The sequence below is a fragment of the Bubalus bubalis genome, chromosome 12 (genome assembly GCF_019923935.1).
Source record: "Bubalus bubalis isolate 160015118507 breed Murrah chromosome 12, NDDB_SH_1, whole genome shotgun sequence".
Classification (NCBI taxonomy): domain Eukaryota; kingdom Metazoa; phylum Chordata; class Mammalia; order Artiodactyla; family Bovidae; genus Bubalus; species Bubalus bubalis.
In genome coordinates this window covers 1,724,145-1,741,112 of record NC_059168.1, presented here as the reverse complement: position 1 = coordinate 1,741,112, position 16,968 = coordinate 1,724,145, and the positions used below count along the sequence as shown (strand labels likewise).

At 49.7% G+C, this 16,968-nt stretch overlaps 1 protein-coding gene across 1 annotated transcript in view; it reads right to left on the bottom strand.

The window, feature by feature from the left end:
• Positions 1 to 10,567: 10,567 nt before the first annotated feature.
• MALL (mal, T cell differentiation protein like) overlaps positions 10,568 to 16,968 on the bottom strand; it is a 38,808-nt gene continuing 32,407 nt past the window's right edge. Inside the window, exons 4-5 of the mRNA XM_006059832.4 lie at positions 14,661 to 14,783; positions 10,568 to 12,116 (exon numbers count right to left, since the gene is read on the bottom strand). Of these exons, the coding sequence (XP_006059894.1) occupies positions 12,054 to 12,116; positions 14,661 to 14,783 (186 nt within the window). The 3' untranslated portion in view covers positions 10,568 to 12,053. The remainder of the gene's footprint in view (positions 12,117 to 14,660; positions 14,784 to 16,968) is intronic.

Here is a 16,968-nt window from a genome sequence, read left to right as displayed (position 1 = left end):
ATTTAGTTGATTTACAATATTATATTAGTTTCAGGTGTACAGCACAGAGATTCAGCATTTTATAGATTTTACTTCATTAAGTTATTATAATAAATGTATATTATATAACATAATATATACAGAAGGACTATACAAAAAAGATTTTAATGACCTGGATAACCACATAGTGTGATCACTCACCTAGAACCAGACATACTGGAATGTGAAGTCAAGTGGGCTTTAGGAAGCATCACTACGAACAAAGCTAGTGGAGGTGATGGAATTCCAGTTGAGCTATTTCAAATCCTAAAAGATGATGCCGTGAAAGTTCTGCACCCAATATGTCAGCAAATTTGGAAAACTCAGCAGTGGCCACAGGACTGGAAAAGGTCAGTTTTCAGTCCAATCCTAAAGAAAGGCAATGCCAAAGAATGCTCAAACTACCGCACAACTGCACTCACCTCACATGCTTGCAAAGTAATGCTCAAAATTCTCCAAGCCAGGCTTCAACAGGACATGAACCGTGAACTTCCACAGTCAGCTCCTGGTCTTGTTTTTGCTGACTGTATAGAGCTTCTCCATCTTCGGCTGCAAGGAACATAATCAATCTGATTTCAGTATTGACCATCTGGTGATGTCCATATATAGAGTCTTCTCTTGTGTTGTTGGAGGGTGTTTGCTATGACCAGGGTGTTCTGTTGGCAAAACTCTGTTAGCCTTTGCCCTGCTTCATTTTGTACTCCAAGACCAAATTTGTCTGTTAATCCAGGTATCTCTTGACTTCCTACTTTTGCATTCCAGCCCCCTGTAATAAAAAGGACATCTTTTTTTGGGTGTTAGTTCTAGAAGGTCTTGTAGGTCTTCATAGAACTGTTCAACTTCAGCTTCTTTGGCATTAGTGTTTGGGGCATAGACTTGGATTACTGTGCTATAGAATGGTTTGCCTTGGAAATAAACAGAGATCATTCTGTCGTTTTTGAGATTGCATCCAAGTACTGCATTTCAGACTCTTCTGTTGACTATGATGGCTACTCCATTTCTTCTAAGGGATTCCTGCCCACAGTAGTGGAAGGGGATGACAGAGGATGAGATAGTTGGATGGCATGACCGACTCAATGGACATGAGTTTGAGCAATCTTCGGGATTTGGTAATGGGCAGGGAAGGCTGGCTTCCTGCAGTCCATGGGGTCACAAAGAGTTGGACACGACTGAGCAACTGAACTGAACTGAATCCCATACCATAGTCTGTCCCTCCTCACTCCCCTCTCCCACTGGTAACCACTAGTTTGTTTTGTATTTCTGCGAGTCTGTTTCTATTTTGCTAGATACATTGTTGTTTTTTTTTTTTTTTAATGTGGACCATTTTTAAGGTCTTTATTGAATTTGTTACAATATTGCTTTTGTTTTATGTTTGGGTTTTTTGGCCCTGAGGCTATGGGGATCTTAGCTCACCTGCACCTCCTGCATTGGAAAGTGAAGTCCTACCACTAGACCTCCAGGGAAGTTCCTGCATTTGTTCTATTTTTCAGATTCTACATCAACACGTGGGGACTAAACCACATGCTACTAAAAATCCCAGTGGGTTAACGAAGAAACCAAAGCGGAAATCAGGAGAAGAAACCAAAGCGGAAATCAGGAAATGCCCTGAGACAGTTGAAAATGGACACACAACTTAAAAAATCTAAAATCTGTGGAACTCGGCAAAAGCAATTCAGAGGGACGTTTATAGTGATACAGGCTGAACTCAAGAAACAAGGAGCATCTCAAACAGACAACATAACCTACGACGCCCCGCTCTCTCTCGCCTTTCTGGGGTGTATGCGAGGGGCCGCTAGCCTGTGTCTCACACAAGCCGTCTGAGGTTAGCGGAGGAGTCCTGCGCCTCTCCATCTCCCCTCAACTGAACCAGCCCTGGTGGGGGGTGGCTACGCTGGTCAGACCCTGGCCTGAAGCCCGTGGCCCCACTGGTCACTCCTCTCACTTATCCAGGAGGGACGCGGGTAGGGCGTACCTTTAAAGAATGACACAGCCATAGGGTGTAACACAAACAGTGCAGTCCAAGATGACGGAAGACACAATTTCCGGTGAACCCTGCGCTTCAGCATACACTCATTGTAATGCAGTGCCATCTAAATGACACACCCACGGGTGCCAACACAGTGCTGAAGCCAACCATCAGAGGCCAAAAAGTGGGCAGTGGCCCAACTCCTGGAAATCCCCACCCCTTCCTGAAATAGTTGGAATAACCCTACCACTCATTAGCCTATGAAATTACCCAGCCCATAAAAAGTAATCACCCCACCTTCTGAGATGGCCCACACTTTGTCTGTGGAGTGTGTTTCTCTCCAAATAAACCCCCTTCTTACCTATCACTTTGTCTCTCACTGAATTCTTTCTGCAATGAGACATCAAGAAACTGAGCTTTATTAAGTCCTGAAACCAGGTGTATGATCTCAGTTAAAAGACAGTGGGTTCAAGTCCCAATCAGAGTTTCGTGGTTTTACTACCACCCATGGGGCTTCCCAGGTGGCGCTAGTGATAAAGACCAGCCTGCCAATGCAGGAGACATAAGAGGCTCCAGTTGGATCCCTGGGTCAGGAAGATCCCTGGGGGAGGGCATGGCAAGCCACTCTAACATTCTTGCCTGGAAAATTCCATGGACAGAGCCTGGTGGGCCAGTGCCATGGGGTTGTAAAGAGTCGGACACAACTGAAGTGACTTAGCACACACACACACCACCCATGAGCCCTCAGCGCAAACTGAGTGAGGCCCAACCTCCTTTCGAGCAAAACAGGCGACTGACTTGGCGGGGATCCCGCCGGTGTCCTGGGAACAAGGCCGTGCGGAGCAGGGCTGTGCAGGGGGCGGGGCTGTGCTGGGGGCGGGGCTGTGCTGGGGGTTACGTGTCCTTTTTTTTTTTTTATAAATTTATTTATTTTAATTGGAGGCTAATTACTTTACAATATTGTATTGGTTTTGCCATACATCAACATGAATCTGCCACGGGTATATACGTGTTCCCCATCCTGAACCCCCCTCCCACCTCCCTCCCGGTACCATCCCTCTGGGTCATCCCAGTGCACCAGCCCCAAGCATCCTATATCATGCATTGAACCTGGACTGGCGATTTGTTTCATATATGATATTATACATGTTTCAATGCCATTCTCCCAAATCATCCCACTCTCTCTCTCTCCCTCTCCCACAGAGTCCAAAAGACTGTTCTACACATCTGTGTCTCTTTTGCTATCTCGCTTACAGGGTCATCACTACCATCTTTCTAAATTCCATATATATGCGTTAGCATACTGTATTGGTGCTTTTCTTTCTGGCTTACTTCACTCTGTATAATAGGCTCCAGTTTCATCCACCTCATTAGAACTGATTCAAATGTATTCTTTTTAATGGCTGAGTAATACTCCTTTGTGTATATGTACCACAGCTTTCTTATCCATTCATCTGCCGATGGACATCTAGGTTGCTTCCATGTCCTGGCTATTATAAACAGTGCTGCAATGAACATTGGGGTACACGTGTCTCTTTCAATTCTGGTTTCCTTGGTGTGTATGCCCAGCAGTGGGATTGCTGGGTCATAAGGCAGTTCTATTTCCAGTTTTTTAAGGAATCTCCACACTGTTCTCCATAGTCGCTGTACTAGTTTGCATTCCCACCAACAGTGTAAGAGGGTTCCCTTTTCTCCACACCCTCTCCAGCATTTATTGCTTGTAGACTTTTGGATAGCAGCCATTCTGACTGGCATGAAATGGTACCTCATTGTGATTTTGATTTGCATTTCTCTGATAATGAGTGATGTTGAGCATCTTTTCATGTGTTTGTTAGCCATCTGTATGTCTTCTTTGGATAAATGTCTATTTAGTTCTTTGGCCCATTTTTTGATTGGGTCATTTATTTTTCTGGAATTGAGCTGCAGGAGTTGCTTGTATCTTTTGAGATTAGTTCTTTGTCAGTTGCTTCATTTGCTATTATTTTCTCCCATTCTGAAGGCTATCTTTTCACATTGCTTATAGTTTCCTTCGGAGAAGGCGATGGCACCCCACTCCAGTACTCTTGCCTGGAAAATCCCATGGATGGAGGAGCCTGGTGGGCTGCAGTCCATGGGGTCGCTAAGAGTCAGACACGACTGAGCGACTTCACTTTGACTCTTCACTTTCATGCATTGGAGAAGGAAATGGCAACCCACTCCAGTGTTCTTGCCTGGGGAATCCCAGGGACGGGGGAGGCTGGTGGGCTGCTGTCTATGGGGTCACACAGAGTTGGACACGACTGCAGCAACTTAGCAGCAGCATAGTTTCCTTTGTTGTGCAGAAGCTTTTAATTTTAATTAGGTCCCATTTATTTTTACTTTTATTTCCAATATTCTTGGAGGTGGGTCATAGAGGATCCTGCTGTGACATATGTCGGAGAGTGTTTTGCTTATGTTCTCCTCTAGGAGTTTTATAGTTTCTGGTCTTACATTTAGATCTTTAATCCATTTTGGGTTTATTTTTGTGTATGGTATTAGAAAGTGTCCTAGTTTCATTCTTTTAAAAGTGGTTGACCAGTTTTCCCAGCACCACTTGTTAAAGAGATTGTCTTTTCTCCATTGTATATTCTTGCCTCCTTTGTCAAAGATAAGGTGTCCATAGGTGCGTGGATTTATCTCTGGGCTTTCTATTTTGTTCCATTGATCTATATTTCTGTCTTTGTGCCAGTACCAGACTGTCTTGATGACTGTGGCTTTGTAGTAGAGCCTGAAGTCAGGCAGGTTGATTCCTCCAGTTCCATTCTTCTTTCTCAAGATTGCTTTGGCTATTCGAGGTTTTTTGTATTTCCACACAAGTTGTGAAATTATTTGTTCTAGCTCTGTGAAAAATACCGTTGGTGGCTTGATAGGGATTGCATTGAATCTATAGATTGCTTTGGGTAGTATACTCATTTTCACTATATTGATTCTTCCAATCCATGAACATGGTATATTTCTCCATTTATTAGTGTCCTCTTTGATTTCTTTCACCAGTGTTTTATAGTTTTCTATATATAGGTCTTTAGTTTCTTTAGGTAGATATATTCCTAAGTATTTTATTCTTTTCATTGCAATGGTGAATGAAATTGTTTCCTTAATTTCTCTTTCTATTTTCTCATTATTAGTGTATAGGAATGCAAGGGATTTCTGTGTGTTGATTTCGATATTCTTCCAGGTTTCGCACTGCTCCTCACCTGGCCTACTCGGCCCCTACCTCTCGAACAGATGCCACCTCAGGTAGAAGCGCTTTCCTTCAGCCCCTGCAGGTGTCCCCTGCAGGTTCCAGCCAGTCCCCACAACACAGCAAGGGCTGACAGCTCTTCTTTGCTTGGGGGCCTTTGTTTGGGGCTGAACAGAGGAAGAAAGGCAGTTGGTGTCCACAAGTGCAAGTTCAGGCTCAGAGATCTCTCTGTGGGCAGCACCCCATGCTGAGGGTGTGTGTGTGTGCATGAGTGTGTGTGTGTGTGTGTGTGAAAGTGTGTATTCGTGTGCAAGTGTGTGGGCTTCCCAGATGGCACAGTGGTAAAGAATCCACCTGCCAATGTAGGAGACACAAGAGATGTGGGTTTGATCCCTGGGTCAAGAAGGTCCCATGCAGGAGGAAACACCAAATCACTGCACTATTCCTACCTGGAAAATTCCATGGACAGAGGAGCCCGGCAGGCTATAGTCCATGGGGTCACAAAGAACCAGACACAACTGAGTGACTGAGCATGCATGCATACACATGTATGTGTACAGGGGTGTGTGTGTGTATGTGTGGGTACGTGTGAGCTACGCAGATTGTAATTTCCAAAACTAAAGTGGACTTTTTCCTCTTGGCACATTCTTTTAGATGAAAAAATTTTACAGAAGCATAAAAATGAAATCATATTTAGCTACAGTGGATTGCCTTTGATAAAAAAGAAAAAAAAATTACCTTCCATGAAATTAGGGCTCTTCTAAGAAACTCCAACATCCACAGCAGTAAAGATACCAGCTAAAGACAAACTCGGTGGATGGTCAAATGGCTGGAATGGTTACAGGGCTCACTGTGGTCCAGAGCACGCAGGTCAGGGGAAGTTTCCACCCTGGTGCCCTCCTCAGAGCAAACCCCCAGCTCCTTGCTCAGCGTCTTTTCCCTGGTTTCTCAGAGTCTGTGAGCTCCTCAATAGCAGAGACCATTTCTTATTCATCTCAGCATCCAGTGCCCAGACTGGATGCCATAGGTGCCCCCAAATTGTCTAAGAGCATCTGAGACAGTGTCCTGGGTTGGTGGGAACACAGATGGCCCTGACTCAGTGCTTTGACCTTCCTGAGATTCAAACTCTTCTCACTCTGCTCCTTCACATCTCCAGTGACCTCCAATCAGAGCCTGATGTGAAGAGCCGACTCGTTAGAAAAGACCCTGATGCTGGGAAAGATGGAGGGCAGGAGGAGAAGGGGACAGCAGAGGATGAGATGGTTGGACGGCATCACCAACTCAATGGACATGAATCTGCACAAACTCCAGGAGATGGTGAAGGACAGGGATGCCTGACGTGCTGTGGTCCATGGGTCACAAAGAGTCAGATACTATTGAGTGACTGAACAGCACCAAGGCCTCCCAGCCTCCTTGGAGACTCGGGCTCCAAGTGGACTTGGGAGAGGGCCATATTCGGAGCAATTCCCAACCCCCTTCTGAGCTGAAGCCTCCTGGGAGCTCCGATGTGGGGGTGCATCTGGGGGCCTTGGTGGTGTGGCCCTGGTGCGAGCCCTCACCCCTGCCTATAAGCCCCAGGCAGAAGATGGGATTTCCCACTCACTTACAGTGAGGGCAGCACTTAATACCTGTCAGGTCTCCTCACAGGTAGACACCCCCATGGCCAAGGGAAAGGTGGCCATGTGAGGGCTTGGGTCTACCAGCTTCTATGAGAGTGCTGGCCATTCTTCTTAATTACTGATAGAAATGACCAATTTATTACTAGTATGAAGAGTGTGATCCTCCTTGTAGTTGTACAATGATGGGGAATCCAAGGTAGTAGTCAGATCAGATCAGATCAGTCGCTCAGTCATGTCCGACTCTTTGCGACCCCAGGAATCGCAGCACGCCAGGCCTCCCTGTCCATCACCAACTCCCCGAGTTCACTGAGACTCACGTCCATTGAGTCAGTGATGTCATCCAGCCATCTCATCCTCTGTCGTCCCCTTCTCCTCCTGCCCCCAATCCCTCCCAGCATCAGAGTCTTTTCCAATGAGTCAACTCTACGCATGAGGTGGCCAAAGTACTGGAGTTTCAGCAGTAGTGTTTTGTTTTTGGAAAATTCAAAGATACAGATTATTTTTTTGTTTTGGTCACACCTTGCGGCTTGTGGGATCTTAGTTCCCTGCCCAAGATTGAACCCAGGCCCTTGGCAGTGAAAGTGTGACGTCCTAACCATGGGACTGCCAGGGAATTTCCAAGGATGTTGTTGTTGTTTAGTCGCTAAGTCATGTCTGACTCTGCAACTCCATGGACTGCAGCCCACCAGGCTCCTCTGTCCATGGGATTTCCCAGGTAGGAACACTGGAGTGGGTTGCCATGCCCTTTTCCAGGGGATCTTCCTGACCCAGGGATCGAACCCACGTCTCCTGCACTGGCAGGCAGATTCTTTACCACTGAGCCACCAGGGAAACTCCATTCTCAAGGATGTAGATTCTTAATGAAGACATGTCTCCAAAGATGCTCTGGTCGCCTCCTGAGAGGGTGGCCGGTGTGGGCACAAGGATCCGCAGTCCTTGCTTAACCCCCAGGTCTCCCCCCAGCTCTTCATCTCAGTGGGAGAACCAAGGTCACAGCTAATATCTGCAAGCCCAGGCTTGCTGATATTACCCCGGACCAGCTGCTGTTGGCTCCTGAACCATGGCCGCTATTGGACTCAGAGCCCTTCCTTACACTGTTGCCTATCCCGACTGCCCTCTCCACCTAAGACTGCATCTCCCCTTTAGACCCCCAGCCTGTGACTCCAGGCAGGGGAAGGGCAGGTGGCTGATGGTTCTGATAACTTCCTGGAGGTCCTATTTCCTGGGAGGCCTTTTGTAAATCCCTCCCTGCTTCTTCCAGTTTGGGTCAGTGCCCCATTGCCCTAAGACATGAGCCCTCTCCCCCCAACACACCCCACTCCCAGTCCTTGAGAGCAGAGCCCCACCCAGGTACAGAGCAGATGCTCAGCAAACACTCAGGCAACAGAATCAAACCTGTGAGATGCGCTTTGGGCAAACATGGAGGCTGCCCCACAGAAGGCAGGAGCCCTGGCACCAGGCTCTCTGCTGCTCCCACCGGTGTCTGCTGCATCTGCACCAGAGGACCCTGGCTTGGAGGGGAGGGCTTTGTGATCTGCCCTCCTACTGCACACAAGTGGCCCGGGGAATCCCTCGATTTTCTCCTCCAGCTTCCCTATCTCTCTAGGAGGAAGCAGTGACCCCAGAGGGCCTTCGAGGGCATCTTTGCCACAGAGAAGCAGGCCAAGGCCCAGAGAGCAGGCAGACGTTCAGGGTTGTTGGGTGTTAGTGCACTCTGGGGGCCCCTCTTCGGACGCAGCTGTAGAATTTCAACAGAGGTGGGGCTACATAGCAGATGCGTGTGTGTGTTAGTCAGTCAGTCGTGTCCGACTCTTTTGCAACCCCATGGACTGTAGCCCACCAGGCTCCTCTATCCATGGAATTTTCCAGGCAAGAATACTGGAGTAGGTTGCCATTTCCTTCTCCAGGGGATCTTCCTGACCCAAGGATCAAACTCATTGGGGCCCAAAACCCCTACATAAAGGTTTGGGGTGCTGGAGGGAGCTGGGGAGCTGGATGGGCAGGGTCAGGGGTGCCCCTGAAAGCTTCTAGAAACCTGGGCATATACCTGATAGGCAGAAGCTGATGAAAGGAAAGGTTGGGTGTTAACACTGTGCCTTAGTGGGATCCCCCACGTTCTGCCCCACCTCCCTCTGTGGTCCCTGGGAGCAGCCTTGGGTCAGCTCGGGCCAGCGCGGGCCCCTCCCCAGCACAGGCGCATCACTCCAGGGCCCAGGAGTCTGCGTGTCCGGGTGAACTTGGCCAGGCACAGAGGTACAGTGGGTAGTGATGGCTGTAAGGATATCAGACAGAAGTCCCTCCCCCCGCCCCTACGCCCCTTCAGGCGGAGCAGACCTTTCCCCTGGCTCGGGTCCAGCCATCACCTGGCCACATTGATGGTGGATGGACCGAGGGGCCCTCCATGTGACCCCTGCCCCCTCACCTTCAGCCTTAACCCAACAGGCAAACTGTGCCAAGGCAGGGCCCCGGGCCTCTTTCTCCACGGAAGCTCCAAGGACAGGGAACATCCCTGTCACCCTCTGTGGCAGGGGCAGCCTTCTCTGGCAAAATCCCCAAGGACGCCACTGGGGATCGGGATTTTCTGCAGCCTCCCGCCCTGACCGCTTCCCACCACCGGGAAGGTCTTCTGTTTCCTCATGGGAGTGGAGCCCGCGCGCCACCCAGTGGAGGGCTTGGATACTGCACCGACCTCTCAGTTTTCCACCTCTATCTGGCTCCTTAATTATTTCCCCTTAAAAGGCGTCTTGAGCTTCCCTGGTGGCTCAGTTGGTAAAGAATCTGCCTGCAGCCCAGGAGACTCGGGTTCGATCGTGGGTTGGAAAGATCCCCTGGAGAAGGGAACGGCAACCCACTCCAGTATTCTTGCCTGGGAAATCCCATGGACAGAGGAGCCTGGCGGGCTACAGTTCATGAGGCTGCAAGAGTGGGACACAGCTGAGTGATAAACCACCACCACCGCAAAAGGCGTCTTAACACTGAGAAGAGAAATAATTTCACGACCTTAATGGTGGTGGAGTCATTTCCTATGGTTGCTGGAGAAAAGGACCTTAACTCAAGGGGGCCCGGTGCGTTCCTGCCGAGTTTGATGACGCAAGTCTTTAATGATCCCACTCACAGGGATCACAGGTTTCATCCTGCTGGCGCCACTGCGTCTACAGGTGCCCCAGAGCTGACCTACACCTTGCAATAACTTGCTATAAGTACACCTGAACACAAGTACATCTTAATCCATCAGCACCTTGACATAACACCTCTTGACATATCTAAATCTTGCATAACTGCTTCTTAAAACGTGATGCACCTTAATGTTACCCCACTTCCTCATAGCCACACCTTAGCCCACCTGTGTGTGTGTTAGTTACTCAGTCGTGTCCGACTCTTTGCGACACGGACTCTAGCCCACCAGGCTCCTCTGTCCATGGAATTTCCCAGGTAAGAATACTGGAGTGGGTTGCCATGCCCTCCTCCAGGGGATCTTCCCCACCCAGGAACTGAACCTGTGTCTCCTGCATTGGCAGACGAGGTCTTTACCGCTGAGCCACCAGGGAAACCATTCTTACTGAAGTGGAAATGATGCCACAAACCCAAACGCTGGAGCCAGATGTGGCATCTGGGGGCAGCTGCCCGTGAAGCAAGGCTGGGTGGGCCGGGCCTTGGGCCTCTCCACCGGTTGGGGGCGTGGGGTCTCAGTACAGCTGCTGTTGGGACCTGTGCCGTGGTGTCCAGCCCCAGTGGTGAGGCCACAAAAGAGACGAGCTCCAGGCGTTACGCTGTAGAAACCACTTTTATTTGGATGTGACTGCTCAGGAAATACTGAACATCCCAGACAGATGACAGGCTGGAAAGTCACAGATGAATGGTGACTTTTCAAGCTATGGGGTGATTAGAAGGTGAGCCGTCAAGGCATGAAGCCAATTTTCTCTCTGGTGATCTCCCCGCCTTCCTGACCCTCTCTCCCCCAGGAGCAGAAAAAAGTTGATCCAAAACTGTGAGCCCTCGAACCGGCTCAGACAAATCATTCCCACATAATAACTTATTGCATTTCAAAATGGCAGCAGGTCCATGCAGCTGGGGGCTGAGCACTGACTCTCCTCAGAGACTGAGCCAGACAGATGCCTGGACCCCCAGCACGGGGCCAGAACTGTCAGACAGCACAGCCTTCCTTTGAAAACGGTTCAGCTGGGGCTCCAGCACCGTGGTTTACATTTCTCTGTGTCTTTTCTTTGAGAATGCCCTGGAGCACACATGTCTTTGCACATCCCGGCCCCCTGGAAGCCCTTCACTGCAGGAGGCTGGCTGGACAGTCCAGGCCCCACCCAGCTGGACCACTGTGGGGAGGAGGCTCGCGAAAGAGCAGGGACCCTGGGATGGGGTCCTTTCCAGCCTCCTTGATATCCTCTGTGTGACCGGAGCCCAGAGGAGAATCCTGGCATTTAATGTCCTCCTTGCTTCCTTGATGGTCTTTTCTGAGGGACAAGGAATGGGTCCTGCAGGCCTGAAGTTCTCTGAGCAGCCTGACTTACTGAGAATTGGAAAATGGGTTATAGCCTTCCCTGTCCGACCCCTCCTCCCCTCCCTGGTCTTGGTATATAACAATTTTGCGGTCAGTCCCTTATTTTCCCCACAAATCTGCCCTCAGATTTCCCTTGGCTCCTGTAACTGTAGAGGAAAGAGGAAGGGGACATGAATTGGAGTCAGGCAGTGTGGGAGGGGTATCGGGTTTGTACAGCCACTGCACTGAAGAGGCAGGATCCCGGGACAGGAGCAAGGTCTGTGGTTCTTCAGAACCGAAGGCGTTGACAGCACCATTTTGATTTTAAGAAAATAATGAAGCTTCTCATCAGTCAGCTGTAGGGGCGCTCGTTGCCGAGGCAGATCCCCAAACAGGCAAGATGGTGGTAGACCTGGAATTTTCCACATGAGATGTTAGTTTTCTAGAAGAGCAAGGGTCATTGTCAGATAATCCCAAGAGACAATTACTTTCCCTGGGCCAAACAAAACAAAATGAAACAGCAACAAAGTCCTCCCCCCACCAGCCTTTTCATATTCATCACAATGAATTAAAATGTCCAAGCAGATCTGCCAGCGTGTGACTTCATCGCTCAGTCTGAAAAGATGGTCTGTGGATCCCGTGATGTCATCGTTGATGAGCTGTTTATCATCCAGATGGCGAAGGCTGAACACCAGTTTTGGAAGCTGACACTCCGGGTTTTGAAAGAGCATCTTCCACGTCGCCTGGTCCCCTGCTTCTTCAGTGGTAATAGATGCTGAAGGCATGCAGGATGTAGAGCAAGGTGGTGATGAAGGCAAAGAACTGGAAGAGCCGGGGAGTTACTGCCTTAGAGATGCTGGCAGTCACTAACCACTCCCAAGCCCACACAGGCCCACGGCAGCCTGGATGGCCCTTGTTTTGACCCTGCTTCACCCGCTGTCTGCCTGAGCCCTGCCTGGCCTGAGGGCAGCAGCCACGGGGCAGCCCCTCCACCCCCTCGTCCCACGGTGGCTGTGCAGCAGGACTCTCGCCTGCAGACCTGGGCCCCTCTACCTGCCAAAAAGTGGGCCCGTCTCCATGCCCGCCCTGGGTGCCCTCGCCTCTTTCTGGTCACTCTCCCCTTCCTCCACCTTCAGCCACAGTCTGTGCTCAAACGACAGTTTCACTCACAGGTCCAGAACTCAATTCTACGCACCACCTCTTAGATCTTCAGAGGCTCAGAGGCCCCACAAGCTCTCTGGTCAAACTGAACTCCTGAGATTCCCTCACAAGCCCAGTTGATCCCACGATCCTCATCTCGTCCAGCTACTCAAGCCCAAAACCTGTGCTCCCCCCGACCCCTCCCTCCCCCACAGCCATGTCCAAAGATACCCCACTGCACTGTCTAATGATCTCTCGGTCCAGCAGAGGACTCCATCTTCACTTTGCCCTACCCTGTCCAATCACATTCTGTTTCATTCATTCATTCAACACATATCTTGTAAGCATCTGCTATGGGCTTCCTCGGTGGCTCGGTGGTAAAGAATCTGCCTGCAGTGCAGGAGACGCAAGAGAAGCAGAAGACGCAGGTTCAGTCCCTGGGTTGGGAAGATCCCCTGGAGGAAGGCATAGAAGCCCCCTCCAGTATTCTTGCCTGGAGAATCCCATGGACAGAGGAGCCTGGTGGGCTAGTGTCCATGGGGTCGCAAAGAGTCGAACAAGACTGAAGCGACTTAGCATGAGCATGCATGCTTCAAGCACAACCATGGATCTAATGGTGAACAAAAATTCAAAAATTCCTATCCTCATGGAACTTGCATTTTAGTGGCACATGCATAAAAGACCCAAGATAAACCAGGAGAGAAGTAGGAGCTTCTACTCTGAGTGGGGCTGAGTGGTGGCCTCACCGAGAGGTGACAAGTGAGAAGAGAACAGAAGGAGGTGAGGGAGCTGGGAGCTGAGGCCCAAGTGAGAGGGGTCCAGGGACAGCAAGGAGGCTGGTGTGACAGGGGCCCCTGAGCAGGGCGAGCAGCACCCCGAGTGGTGGGAGGCAGAGTGGTGCTGGGCTTGGGGGCAAGGAGGCAGACAAGCAGGAAAGGCATCCTGGAGGGTCACCGCGTTGGCCTGGTATCTTTCTGACAAGGGGGGCAGCACCCCATATCACACCCCCTCCTGCTGCTGCCCGATCCCTGGGGAGCCCGACTGACACAGGACTTTTCTGGCCACAGAGACTTTTGCTGATGGGCTGGGACCCAGCCTGGGCCTTAGATATTCCTGAGAAGGAGTGAGGAGGGTTAGGAACCCTTGTGGGCACACAGACACACACTGGAGGAACCCACTGCCTGTCATGTGAGCCACCTGCCACCTGAGGGCGCCATCCCCCCAAGAGAGGGAAGCCGCCACACTCGGCCTGGAAAGGCTGTCGGGCAGGCAGGCAGTGAGCCCGAGGTCCAGAAGTCCTGCTTGGCCCACACCTCGTCTGGACCACCTTGCCTTGGATTGCATCGGCCAATATGTAACCCCGTGGATGTCTGTCACTGAAATAGAAGGACGCAGGAACCTGAGCCGTGATGAGGAATTGAGTTCCATTCCACCAGCAAAGGGAGCCACTGAAGGATTTTCTTTCTTCATTTTTAAAATAAATTTTTATGTGGACCATTGTGAAAAATCTTTAGTTAATTTGTTACCGTATTGCCTCTACTGTTTATGTCCTGGTTTTGGGGCCATGAGGTATGATGGTCTTAGCTCCCCAACCAGGGATTGAACCCACGCCCCCTGCCTTGGAAGGTGAAGTCTTAGCCACTGGATTGCCAGGGAAGTCCTAAGGATTTTCAATAAGAGATGTGCATTTTGGAAAATTTATGTTTTGGAAAAACATATTCTGAGGGCAGCGTAGTTGGTGTGAGTGAAGTGTTAGTCCCTCGGTCATGTCCAACTCTTTGCGACCCCATGGACTGCCAGGCTCCTCTGTCCTGGAATTCTCCAGGCAAGGATACTGGAGTTGGTAGACATGCCCTTCTCCAGGGGATCTTCCCGACCCAGGGATTGAACCCGGGTCTTCCTGCATTGAAGGCAGATTCTTTACTGTCTGAGCCACCAGGAGGAGAGATGACACCTACAGGAGGGCTTGGCACCCTGTGCGCTTGGGCACACCTGACTGCCAGCGCATCTGCGTGCATGCACGCGCTCTCACACACATGCACACACCTGACTGCCAGCGCATCTGTGTGCATGCACGCGCTCTCACACACACGCACACACCGCCCTCCCATCCCGCAAGACTCCTCCAGTCTGAGGATGTAGGGTCATCTGTTCCAGAGGAGACAGAATCGAGCCCCTGGCTCTCCCTCCCTGGTGGTGCCTGCCGTGATCTTGTCCAGCACTCACCGAGGCTGCAGTGTTTATGTAGTAGTTTTTCAGGTCCTGGATCTCCGAAATGATGGTGGCGTGCACTTGTAACACGGCGGCACTCATGTACAGGATGCCCGTGGTCCCGTGATACAGGCTGTCCTGGAAAGATGCAGCAGAGGCCATGGCCACTGTTACACGGTCACACAAGCAGGTAACGCCTTCTCCTCTGACTCAGGCGCTGGGCAGAGGGGGCCAAAGAGACAAGCCTGCTCCTGAAACTCCTGCTTTTTTCTTTCGCAGTGTTTCCATTGAAATCTCTATGTCGTGAGCAATAGTGGATTAAATAAATGGCAATACCAGTATGAACCAAGATTTATTGAGTGCTTCTTCCTGGTCAAAGTGTAGGCTAAATCTTTTCCTCGTTTATCTCATTTAACCTTGTGAACTATGAGGTCGGTTCTATTTATCGTTAATGCCATTATGAGGAAATAGAAGTCCAAGGTTAAAGTCAGTGACGACAGGCTGACCCAGGATTTGAAACCACGCCACATTAACACCAAGCTTGTGCTCCCCAGCTGTTAGTAATATGAAGGCCTGCTGTTTGCTGGGTGTTTTCCTAACTGTATATACTTGTGTCATTAAATCTTCACAGCTAATTTCATAAGGCAGCTACTATTAACACGCCCACTTTAAAGATGAGAAAACCGAGGCTTAGCTGACACATGGCAGAGTCGGGCTAATCTGACTCTAGATTCCATCCATCTTTGAACCTTTGTGCTAAATTCTCAGCAGTGTCCTTTAACATCATAAGAATACCATAGTATTCTGGAAGGAATGTCGTAAGGCAAATTGGCATTTTGCAACCCCTAAAGAATATTCATCAGAAGATGAAAGAGGACATTGGAGAAAAGAGTGATGGGGTAAGGTTGTCACAGTGAAAGAAGGACCCCCGGTCACCATGTGTGACGTGACTTGGAGACGCTTACGAAGCATCCTTGCCAGAAAGGTTTAACCCATTTCAGTTTAGCCTTTAGATGCGAACTTCTGGCTTACAGAAAATTCAGGGACCAGAGGAGCAAATCACACCAGGAAGAAGCAAACAAACCAAAATGTGGGCCCTTCCACAGCAGCGGTCCCCAGCCTTTTCGGCACCAGGGACCGGTTTTGTGAAAGGCAATTTCTTTTCAAGGACCGTGGGTGGGGGGTTGGTTTCAAGATAATTCAAGTGCATTATATTAACTGTGCAATTTATCTCTATTATTATTACATCAGCTCCACCTCAGAGCATCAGACATTAGATCCCAGAGGTGGGGGACCCCTGGTCTACAGGACAGCTGACCACCCAGTTTTTTCACCAGCAGGAAGAACCATGATAGTGAGAGGGTAACAGGCAGGAAGGCCAGGGGTCTCCAAACAGAGGAAATAAGCTGTAAGTGTCAGACAGTTGAAAGCAATGGCACCCACCCCAGTGCTCCTGCCTGGAAAATCCCATGGACGGAGGAAGCTGGTGGGCTGCAGTCCATGGGGTCGCTAAGAGTCGGACACGACTGAGTGACTTCACTTTCACTTTTCACTTTCATGCATTGGAGAAGGAAATGGCAACCCACTCCAGTGTTCTTGCCTGGAGAATCCCAGGGAGGGGGAGCCTGGCGGGCTGCCATCTATGGGGTCGCACAGAGTCGGACACGACTGAAGCGACTTAGCAGCAGCAGTAAGCAGTAGAAGGAAATAAACAAGTGTTAGATTTTTTTCCCCTTCTCTATACAAATTTAAAAAGAGGTTTCTCTTAAAATTCTCTGCTCCCATGAAGACACCAGGCTCCGCCTGAACTTAACTTTTCTCAAACCTGGAACTAAGCAATGCGTGTTTCTCCTGGAAATGTTTGTCTTAAGCTATGTTAATGAGCTATGTATTTACCCTAGACTCTGTCTTCAAGTTGGTTCTGCCTAAGACTCAGAACCGACTTGACAAACCAGAATGTTTTACTCATGCAAATGTTCTCTTAAGCTATGTTAATGAGACTGTTTTTGCTTGGAAACCTGCCTTTCTTCAAGAGTCATGTCAATCATTTTACGGCCTGGGACAACTCACCTTGTGCCAATGTTATCTCAAAATGCATGTTGTGGGTGAGGGCCCTGGCGCCAGTCTCTGAGTTTTGAGACATCTCCTTTCTCCAATTTCTTTCTGCTGATAGGCATATAACATACCACTTAAAGGCTAGCAGGGGGCACTCTTTCTGCCCCCTTCTGATGTCTATGTCAGAAGCGTTCTGTATCTCTTTTATACTTTAATAAAGCTTTATTATCGGAGAAGGCCCACTCCAGTACACTTGCCTGGAAAATCC